This window comes from Hippocampus guttulatus, chromosome 13, assembly GCF_054856545.1.
Source record: "Hippocampus guttulatus isolate MCC_2025c chromosome 13, RoL_Hgut_1.0, whole genome shotgun sequence".
Lineage (NCBI taxonomy): Eukaryota > Metazoa > Chordata > Actinopteri > Syngnathiformes > Syngnathidae > Hippocampus > Hippocampus guttulatus.
The window spans coordinates 13,119,543-13,137,591 of record NC_141273.1 but is presented as its reverse complement, the minus strand read 5'-3'; the positions used below and the strand labels follow the sequence as shown (position 1 = coordinate 13,137,591).

Genomic DNA, 18,049 nt, shown 5'->3' with positions numbered 1-18,049 from the left:
TGTGGAATGTGGAGCGACTTTCAAACCAAATTTTCCCAAAGGAAATATGAAAATGGTGTTTGGTTGGTTCCTGGGTCAAACTATCCCCATAACACCTTTCTCAATAGTACAGGCAGTTTTATGTATGTAAATTTCAGGCCATTTGAGCTTACTGGTGTATAAGAAATTGAAACTTGTCAGACAATCGGAGAAGGTTTTCCCCGAGTAACTGACAAAACAAAAGGGCTCATACATTGAAAAATGTTTTACAATAATTTGTAGCTGTTACTGACCAAATTTTCTCTTGCCAATATTGCACAAAAACAGTCCTCAAAACTCAAATTCTCCGTGACCGATCATCCAAATTTAAAAGAATTTGGTGTTTTTTAATTACCGGGACATTGAACTGGCCATTCCATCCACACTTGGCATTTTGACAATTTTATTATTTGTAAATCTTATTCTGTTGCTGTTTAGAGCTAGAGACACACTTGTCAGTCATTGTGCAGCTCGTCACAACAGCTAGCACAAGGGTGCCCAAGTCTGGGCCACATGAGCCCCTATCCAACTTGTACTAATTTTCTTAAAGCTAATGAAATTGTAGAAGCTAATGTTAGCAGTTGCACTGAAATGTTACATCTTACAGCTAATGTCACGTTAGCGAGGCAAGCGTATAGCATTTGGAGTGGCATAGCTGTAGCTAGAGCTGGTGCTAAAAAAAATTTGCTTTAATTATTATTATTACTCAAATGTGCATTTCAATTGTATTGTTTTTCATCAATAGACATTTAAGAATCTTTGCATTAATTTGGACATCAAACACACTGTTAATTAATTTAACATAAAACCATTTATGTCTTTGTAAGATTAGTTTGCGTCATGATGACATCATTGCATGTATCCCTGAATACTGATTCAGGCTTGGTGTCTTTCTGCTGCTTCATTCTTAAAGTTGTCTTTTATTTTGTCTTCTAAAAATAGCCTGCTGCTGTCATTGCGCAGTGTTATAGGGGAGAACAGAAAAATCACATCGTCGTAATTGATTCAGTCATCCAACAAGGAAGAACTAACAAGATTCATAAGTGCTGTGGAAGTGTACGGGATGCTTCCTGGATGTCCTTGACTCATCCCGCATCATTGTGGATGCCTGGTTCTGTCCACTGCTCCGATGCACCTTTATCATATTTGTTTTATTAGAGCAGTGCTTCTCAATGCTATTCTGTTATGCCCCCCTCCCACCCCTCCTCGAAAGGAGAAAACATTTCATGCCCCCAACTCTCCACCGCAGTGACAGTATATACTTCATCCCTTTCATAGCACATTAGGAACAACAGAGGGGGCAGTTAAGCATTCTTATCCATCATACAAGTGTAAAAGGAAATTAACCACAGCAAAGGTCAAACCTAATCAAACTAAATTAAAAGTACTTACCTCACTGGCCCCATTTTTTTTCCCCTCCAAGATGGCGCCCGAGTAGGCAGCCTTTGGCAAGTGCTCTTCAAGAGCCTTGCTTTTTTGGTGTTTTTGTCTTTTGTTTGTCACATGTTGTTTGTTGTTTCATCGTGTGGACCTGATATGGACTGTTTTCAGCGCTTTTTGGCCACGACATTCGTCAAAGGAGAAGTATCTATGCTTGGTGGTTGCGCCTTCTCGGCAGCACGCCTGTACCAGCACAGATGTTGATTGGGAGGAATGTCGGCGCCATTGACTGTCGGTGCCGGACAGACCTGGGGTGCTTGTGTTTTTTGCGCCAGCATTTTTCACAACCCCGTTTTGTTCAGTGGCTATGTCGGCGCTGTTGGACAGTCGATGTTGGTGCGACTGGATGGATGGCTGCTGAAGATGAGGATGAGGAGAGAGGAGCGTTGGCGCAGAACGGCGATGCTATTTGGAACCGAGAGTCGCCGCTTGGAATTGAAATGGATTTCCATGGGACAAGAGAAGTGAACCAATCTCTTTTTACGTCAATGGATGCTACAGCTTCTTGTTGACTTTGAAACTTAGCTTGTAGCCGACGTGTGCACATTTTGAGCATGACATCTCTGATCCACTGGTTAAAGGACACTTTGATTCTCTCCTCTTTCATCTCAAACTGCTTCAAACAACAAAGCGTGTGACGGAAAAGTGGTTAGGACTGCACGACTGTCCGTGTTTTATGTTATGTGTTGTGTTTATTATTTTACTTTATGTTAACTGTTTTGTTAAGCGCTTTGTTACAGCTGCCGCTGTTGTGAAAGCGCTATATAAATCAGCATGTATTGTATTGTATTGTATTGTATCTAAGTATAAGGAAAGTATCATAAAGTATATTCGCAGCACTCAATTAGTTGTTGGACTATCCGTGCCATACATTTCCTCAAAGCCTTTGTAGCTATGCTATATGCATGTAGATTAATGTAATATTCATGTCCATAATCATTTACATAATGTATTAAAAATCAGGATGTTTTCTTCATCTAATGGAATCCTATAAATGGTGACGCAGTTTCCTTCTGCATTAGCGATATAGGCAATGCCCAGCAGGCTTCCGAGGCTGCCTTCCGCGTGACTAATGGCTTTAATGTGCAGCGTCTAAAACTCATTCCTCAGATGGCAAGACGATTTAAAGGTTGCCTTTGGTATCGGTGGTTCCGGGTCAGATTACAATTGAGAAATCGGTGTCATCCAAACACACAAACCATGCACTATCAGAGTTTTGAAAGTCTGAGGAAATTAAGTAAGCTACAACCAAAGTAATAAAATTGACATAAAAGTTCCTTTCAAGATAAATTTCTTATTTTCTTGTGTCTTTGTTCTGTGCACTGTTCAAACTAAAGTGGAATTGAACCAAACAGCACCGCAGCAAAAGTCACTTGAAAGTGGATTGATCAGAACCCTTGTTTGTGAGCGCCAGGGTTTGAATGACCACATTTGCATTTATATATAAACCTAACGAACAGAGCAGTAAAAAAGATAACTGAATAGTAGTAGTATCAAAAGTTTTGATTCAAAACAGAATACCGAACGACAAGCGTGTTCATACTTGACCTGAAATGAACCGAACCGGACCTGACTTCACTTGCCTGCCCGAAGAACTTTCCACACACACACATACACTCGCAAACATTCACATACACTTATTTGACAATCTATTGAACAGTAAGAGCACAGCGGGAGCATGCTGGTGGTTGCCGGCAGCTGTTTTAACTCATAAAACGCCCAAAAGTTTGAATTTAACGTTTAAAATGGCTTAACTTCACCTGAATCCCGCTCCGCACTGTGACCAAGGGTAAAATCAAATCCAAGTCCCTTGGACTCCTACTTCTGTCTATGAATGCTCCTCATTGTTGTCTCCTTCTTCTTCTTTTTCTTCATCTTAGTTCATTGGTGGATTACTGCTCTTTGGTGCATACCGCCACCTACTGCACAGGATGTGCAAAGCGTTTCAATATGTAGCCAATGGAAGCAACCCTACTTGTATTCAACCGCGCTATCATACACATGAGACAGGCGGGGTGTGTTTCTGTCAGTCGTTAGCAAAACGGGCGTCCGTCAGTGTTGGACTGGGAGTTCTTTTGTAGATCTTTTTTTTTTTTTAAGTCCTCCATCAGTCGTCAATTGCCAGCAAAATGGGCGTCGGGCAGTGACGGACTGACGGACTTTCCGTCAGTACTGACGGAATGCCCATCTCGGTTGCTGGGTTAATACACTGTTCAAAACTGAACGGAAGTGAACCTAACCACAACATAATTCACTTGAAGACTTCAATGTAACCAAACCAAACTGTGAGTTCATATTTGTGAGTTTCCGATGCTTTTTGGCATAATTAGCAATCGTCCATGGTTTTGGTCGCGCATTCACACTAGAACGCTTAAAGGGTCTCAGTCCAGTTGTTAGGTACGAAACTGAATCACGACCCAACTTGATCTTTTCCTACAATGTTTTCCAGTGGCGGTCCAGACCAACTTGGTCCCTCCCAAGAAGGCCCAGCCCGGCATGGTGAAGTCCAGCCTGGTCCAGGCTAGTGTGGCTACCATGCAGAACCCAACGGGCTGTGAGCCCAAAGCCAACGGCCACTGCACGCTGCCTCGCCTGTCCATCTCGTCGCGCTCGGCCAGTGTCGTGGCCAGCATGGACACCAGCTGCGACGGCTCGCTGGCAGCGCTGCACTCGGTCATGAAGTGGAAGACCGTATTGGCCGTGTTCATCGTGGTGGTCCTGTACCTCGTGTGCGGGGGTCTGGCATTTAGGGCGCTGGAGCAGCCGTTTGAGAGCGACCAGAAGACCAGCATCACTCTGGAGAAGGCTTCCTTTCTGGCAAGACACTCATGTGTCACACCCGATGAGCTGGAGGCTCTCATAAAGGTGAGTTGGTGACAGCGATTCTTATATATGCCCGCCACCTGACAGAAGTACACTTGATAAGTGGTAAACATAAATCCAGTATCCCGTGCTGCTCAACGGGTAAACGTAAGAAGCAAGGCAGTCCTCCAGCAGGAGCCTCACTTGCTACCTTTGGCAATGCGACACATCTCATAATGCTCAGTGACACTTCACATGTGCTGACAATTCATGGTAAACATTGTTACATAATCCAACATAAAAGTTGTCTGTGGGGAGAATAGGTTAGGTAACTGTCTATCCTTAATGAAGTATCGCGTGATGTGAGCAACTGGCATTTAAAGTTCTCCGCTCAGTTCCTTGCCCTTCTAGGCCCCAATTTATGAAATGCCATATTGGCGTATTCACTCAGCCACAGAAATGTGAGCCGGTGTTGATTAGAATTGAGATGTTTAGTTTGAGGATAGACCATCCGTATATCCACGGAACGGGTCACGACCCAAAGCAGGCGCTTGTGGTAATTGACGTCGGTTAATTCAGACATGATTGAGCCAACATGGAAAAAGTAAGTAGTAGTTCAGGAAATGACATCATAATAATTCCGTATATCCAATGAAAACACCTGAAAGGCGGAAGAGATGGATATAAAAAAAAAACATGACAGGGAGATTCAGACAAGTGTGCAGTCTCTTGTATGCCTTATGCTTTGTTTCTCTCTCTCTCTCTCTCTCTCATGTTTGTGCTGATTAGGGAGAAAAGCCAAATTGTCCCCCCCCATCTCAAATCTCAATGCGATTGGTTGCCTTCTCCCCACCATGTTATTATGCTAATTAAGGAGCAAAAGCAGGGTTAATAGAGAGAGGTTGGCTGGAGTGGAAAATGAGCATTCAATTGTTTGATGTCAGATTCTCACTTTTTAAACTGCCACACACTGCGAAGAGTAAGTATAAAAATGAAAGTAAAAAAAAAAAACTGTGAAAATCCTCGCGGTTCGACGGACAGTTTGATGTGGTAGGATGCGAAAGGAAATACACACATCACTGGTGAGTTTAATGCCAGTCATACAGCTACATGCTAATTAGCAGTTGTCTGATAAAAGTCATTTATTTAATTGATATTCAATTACTGGTTTTATTATTGGATTTAGTTTACTTCTTATATGGCCTATTTGTGGAGTGCAAGATTTAAAAATAAAAAATTAAAAAAAAAAGGTCGCTAACTATGGTCCAATAAAGTCAAGTACAAATTCTTCTGCATGTGTAACACTTTTAAAACCCAAAATGTCATTTATTAAATTCATTGACGAATATGAAAATGAAGAGAGAAATTGTAGATAGTTTTATTAATATTTCAGTTACAGATATAAACACACTTTTTACATTTTATTTATCCATCCATCCATCCATTTTCCGAACCGCTTGATCCTCACTAGGGTCGCGGTGGGTGCTGGAGCCTATCCCAGCCATCTCCGGGCAGTAGGCGGGGGACACCCTGAATCAGTTGCCAGCCAATCGCAGGGCACACAGAGACGAACAACCATCCACGCCCACACTCACACCTAGGGACAATTTAGAGCGTCCAATCAGCCTGACATGCACGTTTTTGGAATGTGGGAGGAAACCGGAGCACCCGGAGAAAACCCACGCAGGCCCGGGGAGAACATGCAAACTCCACACAGGGAGGCCGGAGCTGGAATTGAACCCGGTACCTCTGCACTGTGAAGCCGACGTGCTAACCACTGGACTACCGGGCCGCCCCATTTTATTTATGATTTTATTTATTGATGTATTTATTTATTTTTCACAATTTTTTTTGTTGTTGTGCAAACTGGGCAAGAGTTAGCATTTGCACCCTGGATTTGACAGCGGTCAACTGCAGGGCATATCTTGACAAACACCCATTCCCACTCCCACTCCCACTCTCATTTGTATCTGTATCTGTGGACAACTTGGAATCTTCAGTGAACCAGAATGCCTGAAGAAGGTAAGAAGAATAAGATGTGAGAACCTCAAAACCGTGAGGCAGACGTGCTCCTCACGAGTCTTTGAACCATATTCTTCCAGAAAATTCAGTCTGCCTTCGACTGCAATATGCGCTCACTTGTGAGACTATTAATAAAATTATGACGCCCCCATGACATTCTCTTAAACTTGGAATAACCCCGACGACGAGGGAACCCAGCACATACAATTTGGAGTGGCCTACTTTTCGCTGGAACAATCCTGTTTGATGTGAACATCTTTCACCACTTGTGAATTTTGGTCTGTATTTCCAGATATTTATTTTTACACTCCATGCCCACCCACCCACACAAGGATCCATTCCTTACTCACCTCAGGGTAACACAAAGAGATACTAGCTGTAGTTTGTGGCAGAAATCAATGACGGCATCTTGTGTAAGCTGGGGATGGAAATGCAAAACCTTTAGCGTGTTGTGTTCGGCAAAGGGGGAGTCCGGAGGGAATCAATTATTCATCGAGCGAGGCAGGAGTGGGAGACCTCCTGCGGTGCCCGAAGCAGCGGCTCGGCAAAATGAGCCCATTCGGTACACGCGCGAGGGCATAGATCATCAGTAAGAAGTGAAAGCTAACAGGCTAAACACCAGCTGGAAGTGAAAGCTAACAGGCTATTTGCTAACTAACGGCTTTCAAGTGCTGAAGGAATGATTACATTTTGGCGATGACTATAATCAAAGCCGTAACCGGCGATGAACAGACCTTGGCACCCATTTGTTTTTCTTGGCGAATCCTCCGAATGATCCTCAAACTGACGCGATGCTCCGCCCACATGAGACGCGAGAAGCCTGTGCTGTCAAAAATGTTCCACCAAATAGTGCCTAAAAACATATATACTGTTAAAATCCCGCAAAGAAATGTGCAATTACTGCGAAATCGACACTATTTTTTTTTGGCTATCTAAAGCGTTTCACAATATGTGTTCCCATTAAGAGTGTGGAATTTTGTCAGAAAAGTTAGTGGGTTGGTTAAATACGTCATGCCTATTCCTCTTTGTTTGATGTTTAGTTTTACAGTAAACTTGCATTTTTTTGTTGTCTGCTATGCCTCAGTACGCCTCTGTGCCATGCGCCTCTTTCATAAAGGTAAATCTGAATACGAATCCAAGGCCGTTCTGCTGCTCCATTGAGGGTTACATTCTCAATGTGTTTTTGTGTTCTTTCAATAGTGTAGTGTGGGGGCGAGTCATTCATGTCAGTCTTTTTTATGGAGGAAGTTTGGAAGACAAAATCCTCAGGAAGAAGAATGGCTGGGAAAAAACAAATAATCACTGACAGACACTCAATGCCCGTGCGGCCATGTTTGCTCTTTCAGCGTCCTCCTACCCACTGTGAGCGCCCCCCCGCATTGCACATCCTTATAATTACCTCGGCCAAAGCCTCTGGGCTGATGCATGCTGTGGCACAATGTGATGCCGCGCTGTTATTTACAGGGCACATTTCGTGATGAGTCACGATTCAGCACACCTGCAGCTGCGTTACGTCACCACACGCAAATGATCTTTTTCTGGATGTTGTAATACGTACATTCCATGACACAAGACACACATTTAGGTTTGTTTTATATATATAGATATAGATAGAAAGATACACTCACACACACACACACACGTTTCAGGATTTTTTTTAAGGGAGTATTTGCAAACAAAAACACCAAAATAGCGCTAATAGACGGTAAGCAGGAGAGCTGGTGTCTTTTGCGTGTGACCTCACCGTAAATGCCAAGTGCCTCATTTTTCTCAGAGCACACTCTATAAATGGCAGAAACAGCCATTTGACAAAGGTAAAATAATTTTTTGAATTACTTTCAGTTCAATCTTGGTCGTGTTTTTTTAAGCCACCCCACTTGTTTCCCCCCGATCATATTGTATAAGCTTCCTTTTGTTTCTGACAATCTCACAGCATCCTTCCTGGTGGAGGAGACAATTTTGTTTGGCAGCTCAAGCTGGCCAGTATTACGATAAAGACGTTATTGAAAGTGCTGCATTGTTTGGCCCCCGTGTCATGCTTTTTTTTGGGGGGGGGGGGGCAATCGTTGAAGGGTAAGGCGCCGACGTCTCTTGCTGGTGTGTGCCAGAAAGACATTTTATCCCTCCTGTCATCCTGGGAACGCAATGTTTGGCTACCAAAAAGCAGTGGTCTTACTAAAAAATAGTTTATCGCTTGTTCAACATTGTATGTTGCCGCAAAAAAATGTTTGGTACAAAATGTAATACTCTTCTCAGAAGGTCAACGTTTTGACACACAAATGCTCAATGTTGCCATGAAAGTTCCGCAGTAGGCAATGTACTCCAGCCAAATGAAATGTCTTGCCGTATAGCACATTGTTCTGCTGCAATGCAAAAAACAAAACGTCAACAAAAACAAAGGAGTCCTTCAGGAGTCCTCATGCCTGCAAAGCGCACGTGCACTATGGAGGATTTTCCACATCTTCAATGCAGCACCACGTTGGCTGGCAAACAGAAGAGGGCTATAAATAGAACAGCTCATAAAATATTCAGACATTGCGCGGCTATTTATAGCCGTCCCACCACTCTAGAAATAGATTGTTCTGAATGTAATTTGATATTTGTTACGGCTTATTAAATTCATTTTTTAAAACGGTTGGATGAATTTGACATGAAGTGAAAACGTGCAGGACCATGAATAGTAGTCTGTGGGCCTGAAGTGGTCCGTAGCTTGCTTTGAAATGTATGTCACGAGAGTAGATGCATATTTCATAAAGCGGTTGCTCTCAAAACGCTTGCACATAATGTGTGGGGGCGGCCCTGAATGACGGCGCAAGTACATTCAAGTGAATGATCACAATTTACCAGCACAAAAATGCGGTGTCCTTTCATATAAAAAAAAGCAAAGCATTCACTGCATTGTGTTGCTATTTAAATGTCAACACACACCTGGTGTAATTTTTTGGGGGGTTCACCACACAGTATTTTGCCTCAAAATTGAGCTTGGCCGCAAAAATTCAAGGTGTTCCATAGTAATATGACCACCGTATTTTTGGGAAAACCACAATAGTTTAGAAGTTATAAAACAGCGCTAACCACCATTTCGCTTGTTCCCCCCCCCCCCCCCCCCCCAAAAAGTATGATACAAACACCACTTTTTGAATGAAATCTGCATTATTATCATGCCACCGGGAGCGTTTGCTCCTGGACATAGTTGTCTTTTTTTCTTTGTTTTTTTTTTCCACATCCGAGGCCAGAGCAAAAGTCCATGTCGCCATGGAGACAAGAATACAAAGAATTCACATCAAACATTAGTGAGCGAGAAAGAGAGCAGATGGAGATTTTATGGCACCGCAATGAAGCACAAGCGTGAATAATGTCCCAGTGAATGTAAAGCTGCAATGTCTTTGTTTGTTTCGATGCGCCATTCAGAGTCGCTAGTAGTTAGCATGCGCATGAGATGACATACACAATAAATACAAATAAAAGTGTTTTTTTTTTTTTTTTTGCGTGTGTTTTTCAGCATTCCATCGACGCTGTGAGTGCCGGGGTGAGTCCCATAGGCGACACTTCGTACAACTCCAGTTACTGGGACCTGGGCAGCGCTTTCTTCTTCGCCGGAACTGTCATCACCACCATCGGTACATTAACAACCCCACCCTGGAAAGTGGCGTACTTTGTGGTCCACAACTCAAAAATCAAAAGTGCTCCATTTGGACACAAAAATGTTTTATTTTGGCACCAAAAAAGACATTTATATGACATACCAAAATAAAAATATTTTCTCTAAGTAAAAGTGTGATTGAAAAACTTTTCTCTTCAAAAACAGAAAAAAAGTTTTATTGGCAAAAAAAAAAACTTTTTCTCAAAATAAAACTGGTAAAAAAAATCTTGTAATCTTTTAAACTTTGTAAAATGCCACTGCCATTTTTCAGATAAGTCTTTAACTTTATTCTCACCACATTTTTTCCTCAGTAGATTACATCCTCATTCTTGTAATCCTACTGTTTTTTGAAGGAAAAAAAACTCCATAGTCACTCTAACAATTGTTTTGTGTGTGTGTGTGCGTGTGTGTGTGCGTCTTAATGTAACAAGATGATCATTTCTTGAACGACAAAGCAGTACAGCTCAGATCAATTCCATGTGGTCCCGTTGTAAGGTCATCGCACGCTTGGATGATGAAGTGGCTCAGGTTTTTGTGGGTCTTCCGATTATTGATATGACTGAAGTCAATGTTAGCGAACGTCGTGAGATCGCCACTGGCCCTTTGACAATGACAAATGTCTTTTCCCTTGAGGGCAACTGAATTAACGCCTTTCTGTGGTCTTACTTCACCCTTCCCATTTCCTCCAGGAACGTAACAGAAGAGCTTCTATTGATGATGTTGAATAAGTACGTCATCTTCATCTTAATGCCCCCCCCCCCCATACCAACCTCCTAATTTCCTTCCTTTGGAGCACCTTGGGATGTCCTTAATAGGGTTTTATTAGCTTGTCAGCCAGGCCAAGTTCAATGATGCCACGGTAGAATCATGTTTTCCTTTCTTTGAACATATCAAAATGGTAGTCTGTCATTTCTGATGTGTCTATAGGTTATGGAAATATCGCTCCCAGCACAGAGGGCGGGAAAATCTTCTGCATTCTTTATGCCATATTTGGCATCCCTCTTTTCGGCTTCCTGTTGGCCGGGATCGGCGATCAGCTGGGCACTATCTTTGTCAAAAGTATTTTGAGAGTGGAGAAGATCTTCAGGGTGAGTTGCAGGTATTGACAAATCGTTGCCTGAGTGATGCCGCCGGTTAGTCTGACGGCGTTCTTCCCTTTTGCTCCCCTCCACAGCAAAAACACAAACAGATCAGCCAGACGAAGATCCGGGTGACGTCCACCATCCTCTTTATCTTTGCCGGTTGCATCGTCTTCGTCACCGTTCCCGCTGTCATCTTCAAACACATCGAGGGCTGGACCACGCTGGAGGCCATCTACTTTGTTGTCATCACTCTCACCACAGTGGGGATCGGCGACTATGTGGCGGGTTTGTATTCAACTTGATGTGTGCTCGCATTCATCAAGTTCAGCCTGAGCTGATTTGTTTTTTTTTTTTTTTCTTCCAGGCGGAAACCGCAGGATTGACTACATGAAGTGGTACAAGCCTCTGGTGTGGTTCTGGATCCTGGTGGGTTTGGCCTACTTCGCGGCCGTCCTCAGCATGATCGGAGACTGGCTTCGAGTGCTATCCAAGAAGACCAAAGATGAGGTAGGGTTTCTTTTCGATGACATGCTCTCAACACTGTCTGAGCTTACGTTTTTATGTTGTTAATGGAATTGTTTTTTTTCTTCCAATTTTCGTTTTCGTTCCCGTCAGCTAGCAATGACTCTGTGACCCTGACTGGATAGATCTCCTCGCATAGACGTAATTGTAAAATCTGTAATTCACTACAGAGCAACTGTCTTCACAGGTTGCCGCTCATGCGGCCGAATGGAAGGCGAACGTACGAGCCGAGTTCCGGGAGACGCGGCGGCGCCTGAGCGTCGAGATCCACGACAAGCTCCAACGGGCGGCGACCATCCGCAGCATGGAGCGCCGCCAGCTGGGTCTGGAACAGCGGGCCCACTCTTTGGACATGCTGTCTCCTGAGAAGAGGGCTGTTTTTGCCAGTCTGGACACCGGCCGCTATAAGACCTCATCCCAGGAGAGCATCGACACCAAGCTAAACAACCTGCGGCTGAAAGGCGCCTGCGAGCCCTACGAGCACCGCAGCGTTGAGCAGATGCCACAGACGGCCTCCTCGTCGGAGGAGAATCTCTTCAACCTGCGCTTTGGCACACTCACCAAGCTGGCCAGGCGCAGCAAGAACCGAGAGATCCGGAGGAACATACCCGGCGACGCTCGACGGGCCAGTGTCGGCGTTGGCAACGGGAACGCCATGTTTGACGAAGAGCGGGGCGAGGGCGGGGAAGAAGATTGTGAGCTCGATGAGGAAAGCCAGGAGAGGAAAGAGAGGAACACAAGCTTAACAAACCTGTCACAGTATTCCATGGATCGCTCCAAGTTGAACGGGTGCATACCAGAACTGCCGAATCACCAGGATGACTAGGTAGGCGCTCTCTGGAGAAACTCATCTGATGGAGGGGTAGAGACTCTCAGTAGAAGTCTGCTCGTGCCCCTTGAGGTACACTCTAAAAGAATTTCCTGGACTCCAAGTAGCATTTGTACCTGAATCGGTGCATTCAAGAACTCTACAAAGCCAGAGTGATTTGCACTTTGCCGGAGAATTTAATCAGACAAAGGAGTCTAGACTGTCATTTCAGTCCAAATTATAGTACCCCGAAATTTCTGGACGAGGACTGTCCAAAACCAGAATGGTTATCTTGTCCTGTTGAGAAAATCATCAGACCGAGGGACATAGACCGGCCGAAGGAGCCGCTTCCGCTCCCTCAATGGGATCATTTCTGAACTCCAAGGAGAGATGTCCACGGTGAACATTTGCCTGGCACAACTGTGAAAAAAAAAAAGACCACTTAGCTGCTTGTTCGAGGAAAGCATCAGACAAAGTGAGATAAACTGTCAGAAAGTATCCCCGCGTGCCCCTCAAAGTACAACCTTGAAAACAATCGTACCCTATTGGGCTGCGATAATAATAGAAATGGAGAAGAAATGAAAATCATTTCTGGATTTCTCAAGGAGCCTTTCAACAAGTCCAACTGTCCAAAACCAGACTGATGACCTGTTCACCGGAGAATCTTATCAGACGGAGGGATATAGACTTGCAGAAGGAGTCCGCGCGCTACCCTCAAGGTACCATCGAAAAGAATCGTACCTCACTGCGATCATTTTGATACTCCCAAGGAGAGCTCAAAGTCTGGTAAAAGTCATCGGTGCATTGAGCGTTCATCCCACTGGCAGGACTTTGCAACGCCGACATTTTTGCAGAAGTCCACGGGCATACGTCAAAGAAATGTGCCTTTTCTGTTCCCTCAGTTAGCTTGGAGCCGCTCCTGGGAATTTCTGTCACTGTGCCATCAAATCACGGGGAAGCAAAACCCGTTGCCCAAAAAAAACCCAAATACCGTATTGGCCCGAATATAAGACGGCCCTGATTATAAGACGACCCCCTTTTTCAAAACTCACGTTTGAAAAAAAACTTTTTGAACACTAAATACATTTTTATACAGAAAATAATTACAGTACATCTGAAACAAATGATTTTAACAAAATATTTGAGAGAAAAAGCATGTTATTTTGCCTCATTCAAATCTTAATATCTGAACATTTAAATATGTAAACTAAAGTGCAATCACATTCGTAAATGAATGGCTTCTGGTTTTTGAAATGTAAATTACATCGTAACTTCTCCTCAGCTGCCGGTTAACCTGGCCCATCTTCGACCCACTTTTCTCCAGAATGTCGCTACGTTTCTCCATTTTCTGTTATCTCCTATTATTTTCTTCTCTTTTCTTTCTTACCGCTATTTTTTATTTTTCTTCTTTGTGCTACCGCTATTTTTATTTTTATTCTTCGTGACGGGATCGCTTTGGCCTGGGGAGTCAAGTTCAGTATTTGCTTCAATGATATCTGGCGCCATCTAGCGTCGTGAATGGGTACAATGTCTAGTTCCCGAATATAAGACGACCCCCACTTTTTCAGTCTTATTTCGATGCAAAAAACCACCATCTTATATTCGAGCCAATACGGTAAAACAAAGCAAAACCGAGGAGACCTGTCGTCTGAATACCACATTGCAGATTTTCTTTTTCCTTTGGCTTTCATCGCGGTGTTAGCTGGCTAGCTAGCTTGCTCCAATAAGATGCTCCAAAAACAAACTTGGACGTGTAAATCCACAGCATCGTCCATCTTCGCTTTGCGTCATCGATTGCCGCTTTGTCGTCATGTAAAGCCTCGTCTATTTTTGGACCGCCGCGGAAGACCTAGTGAAAGGTGGGAGAGGCTTTGGATCAATGAACACAGACTAAGTGACTGTCAACCACATCATGCTAATCAGCCTTATTGATTGTGCGTGGGGAGCCGTGTGTTTTTCAAATGCAACGCTCCTCTCTCGTGACTGAGATGGCGAAGAAATCCCGATTGATAGGCACTTGCTTTTTGTAAGACCACATTTTTGTACTCACCAAGCATGTTTTTGCATCACTGGAATAATTTCTTCTCGACATCAGTGGAACACATGTGTTGTTGTTGTTAATAGTTTATCTCACCGATACGTGTAATAGCGGATCTGGAATGGGTGTCATTATCAAGAATTGATCACTAAATTATTGTCGTCACAAGTATGCTCCTTTTGGTACTTTCTACCTAAAGTTAATGTAAAATTCAGTGATTAATTGAATCACAAGAGTACAGTTTACAAGCCCATTCCAATACTGGACCATGTGAAATGTGATATTTGAAAATGTCAAGAAATTACACCATACAAAATGGTACCGTTGATACTACAGAACACATCTAAATGTATTCTACTGTATCCTTGATTAGTGCCATTGTGAAGAGCAATTTTACAAACAAACGGTCTTAATGGTTATGCCCTCTTCATGACCATGATCTGTGATGATTCAATATTTATTGTGAACGTTGAATGAAGATTTCACGTCAATTGTATCCAGTGCCTTTTTTTCTTCCAGATAATAAATATGGCAAAAGAAATGTCAACGCGGTTGCCTTCTCCTTAAATTTGCATCTCAAATGTCAGCTGTTAATAACATTTACACTATGACGCCTATTCTATAGGTCCACCTGGTGGAAAGAAATGTAAAAAAAAAAAAAATTAAACCTTTATATTTCATATATCTTATGTTGGAATATTAATCAATCCGTCATATTATTTGCTTTAAATAATTTTGGGAAAAAAGTCAGATTTTCTTTGACAAAACAAGAAAATACTCTCCCCAATCCCAGTTTTCTATGATAACATTAGACAAAGTTGTAATCTTAAATAGCAAAAGTAGTATTTTTCTCAAGGAGAAAGCATTTTAAACAGCATTCAAAAAATACAGTCTGAAGGAATTTTTGTTGTTGCAATTTATTTAAAAGAATTTGAGGGAAAAGTTTTGATGTGACAGTATAATTAAACTATTTCTCAAAAGTGTTTTTAGCCTGGACATTTTTATTTTTTTTCCAGGACATAAACATTTTGAGAAAAGTTGTAATTTTGTTAAAAAATTATATTGTATCGTAACATAACACATTTTTTTTAGAAAAAGTCCAAATATAATCAGTTGAGCGTAATATCTTTTTCCACAGAAAAACTGGAGCAAAAAAATATGATTTAATGCAAACAGTTAAAACAAAAAAAGATTTCTTGTTCATTTTTTTTTAGACAATTCATTATGATGTCCAAAAAAGAAACCTCGAATCCTATGAAAATACATATTTTATGTTTGTGTTCATTTACTGAGACGTACGGTTCCTTATGGTAAGTATCTTGACAGTTATGATCCATATGAAAGCACATCATAGAAAATGTAATTAAATGTGACCTCCATACACATTGTATTCACATGTGGGATTTTTTTTAAATCTAGTATCCAATTCTTATTTGCCCTTCAACATAACGTAATAAAGGACAAGTTGACACTGGCAGGTGTCATTCATTCGCATATGTCATTAAGGCGCCACCTCTGCAGGATTCAATAAAGATATTTTTTTTCCTTATGGATTGAATATTTTCACATTTGATGCACTTTTTTTTCCTCTCCAAAAGAAACAAGTCATTACGTAATTAGCGTGATGCGAGGTAGCCTGAGGCCTTTGCATGCCCGCAGTCACGTGCGTCCAAATGTGTGTAGCCAGCTGGCAGCACCACAAAACAAATGAATCAGGGGGCGTGACATGGCTATAAATTGTACGTGTGTGTGTGTGTGTGTGTTCCTCCAAGGTGGACGTGACACCTCTTTCATTTTGGTACATCTCGCTCCAACTTTTGCATGCGTCTGCTTCATGAATCCATCACGACTTGTTTTTGCTACATTTACTGTTTGACCTCCCATTTGTTCAGATTAAGTGAGATAATAAATTCCCACAGGAAACATTCTTCATCACAGGAAACATCTGTCAAGCTAGTATAACAAATCATTTCATGTTTGTAAACAAATAGGAACTTACCTGAACTTAAAACGATAACAAAAACAAAGGCATATAAACAAACCATTCATGCCCACTCCCGATTTACACTTTCCATGTGAGGGGAACGTTTTTTGATACAGGACAGGGCAGCGCAGCACGGTGGACGACTAGTTTTAGCGTGTTGGCCACACAATGCAGAGGTGCAGGGTTCGATTCCGGCTCCGGCCTTCCTGTGTGGATTTTGCATGTTCTCCCCGTGCCTGTGTGGGTTTTCTCCGGCTACTTTGCGGTTTCCTCCCACGTTCCAAAAACGTGTGAGGTTAATAGTGAAGGGTACACTAGTCTAAATTGTCCCTAGGTGTGAGTGTGTGTGAGCGCGGATGGTTGTTCGTCTATGTGTGCCCTGGCTGGCAACCAGTTCAGAGTGTACCCTGCCTACTGCCCAAAGACAGCTGGGATCGGCTCCAGCACTCCCTGCGACCCTTGTTAGGATAAGTGGATCAGAAAATGGATGGCTGGATGGAAGCCAGAGCAACTTAAAGAGGAATATTAATCGGAAATTACATTGACTCTTGTGATCAACATTGCTGTTGAGTGTTCAGGAAAAGCGGTGTTGAATACGGATGGATGGAAGGATGTTTGCTGATAAACCATCTCATTGCGAGACAGAAAGGGGAAAAAAAACAGCACAGCATAGCACATAGGAAAAAAAAGAACAAAACTAGAAATGGAACAAAGAACGTTCTCTTTAGGGGAAACTATGCATGCAGTGCAGTAATGCGATGAGCACATTTCTTTTCGTTAGATTTGCAATTGATCACGAAGGAAGCAGCAGAGGATTTTACGTAATTATTTGCATTGGAGCTACTTGGTGATGGGAATTTACAAACGCGGCTCGATGTTGCGTATTGCAGAAAATTAGTTCTGCTTAAATAACGGCCGTTTCCTTACGGACCTATTTCATTGACGGACGAATACAACCCACCGCGGGAAGAGCCTGAGAAGGGTCAGCAGAGCTTTCTGGACTTTTAGTGGGAGATCGCAACGTCTGGTAGGTTTTGATGATTACGTTGACTTGGTCGGTTGATTTGTTGTGTTTGACCTAAATTTGAAGTGTTTCAGACACCGACATCCGGTAGTGTCTCTCTGTGGGAAATGTACTCATTTACGTGTGTCCGTCCGTCCGTCCGTCCGTCAGTCACTGTGATTTTACAAACGGGCCGTCCGCCACGTTAACGCGATTAAAAATCAATTTTATAATAGATGCCAACGTTATTATCATTTGAGTCACCGATTCTCCCAATGAAAAATTTCTGGCTATGGCCGCTGTTTGCGTGGATGTAGCAAAGCATTTGAAGTTTGTCCAAATAAGAAAAATGCTTTTTCGATGTGCACAACTGACACTAGGATGTGAAGATTGAACAAGTGCTTTTGAAGATGTCAGATCGAAATGTAGTAAAGCAAGCAGCGATTGAGGTTCCTTGGCCTCTCATCTGGGAACAGCAGCAGAAGGAAAAAAAATGATGAAGCAGCAGCAGCAGGAGGAAGAGGGCGAGGTGTGGCTTGCAGGAGGTCAGCATGCCTCGCATCACAAAAGAAGAGACTGAGCGTGTATTATTGATTTAGTTTGCTTAATCAAAGCCCTACATCAGAATGTAGCGTAATAAATGGGTGTCATAAGTTTCGGTTTCATTGATACAATAAAGTGATGGAA

General features: G+C 42.7%; 1 protein-coding gene across 1 annotated transcript; it reads left to right on the top strand.

Moving 5' to 3' along the window:
* The first annotated feature begins 1,765 nt into the window (after positions 1-1,765).
* Positions 1,766-14,922, top strand: kcnk10b (potassium channel, subfamily K, member 10b). Its single transcript, XM_086127805.1, has 7 exons — positions 1,766-1,790; positions 3,908-4,323; positions 9,785-9,902; positions 10,853-11,013; positions 11,100-11,292; positions 11,372-11,514; positions 11,717-14,922. The coding sequence occupies exons 1-7, from the start codon at positions 1,766-1,768 to the stop codon at positions 12,353-12,355; spliced, it is 1,695 nt and encodes a 564-aa protein (XP_085983931.1). The 3' UTR covers positions 12,356-14,922.
* Positions 14,923-18,049: the final 3,127 nt, after the last annotated feature.

What these genes read in the sequence shown, in the direction of transcription:
- kcnk10b (XM_086127805.1), top strand. Translation starts at nt 1,766, where the DNA reads ATGTCGGCGCTGTTGGACAGTCGAT. An exon ending in AGCTGGAGGCTCTCATAAAG is followed by an intron (nt 4,324 to 9,784) that starts GTGAGTTGGTGA and finishes TGTGTTTTTCAG; the next exon opens with CATTCCATCGACGCTGTGAG. An exon ending in CCAAGAAGACCAAAGATGAG is followed by an intron (nt 11,515 to 11,716) that starts GTAGGGTTTCTT and finishes CTGTCTTCACAG; the next exon opens with GTTGCCGCTCATGCGGCCGA.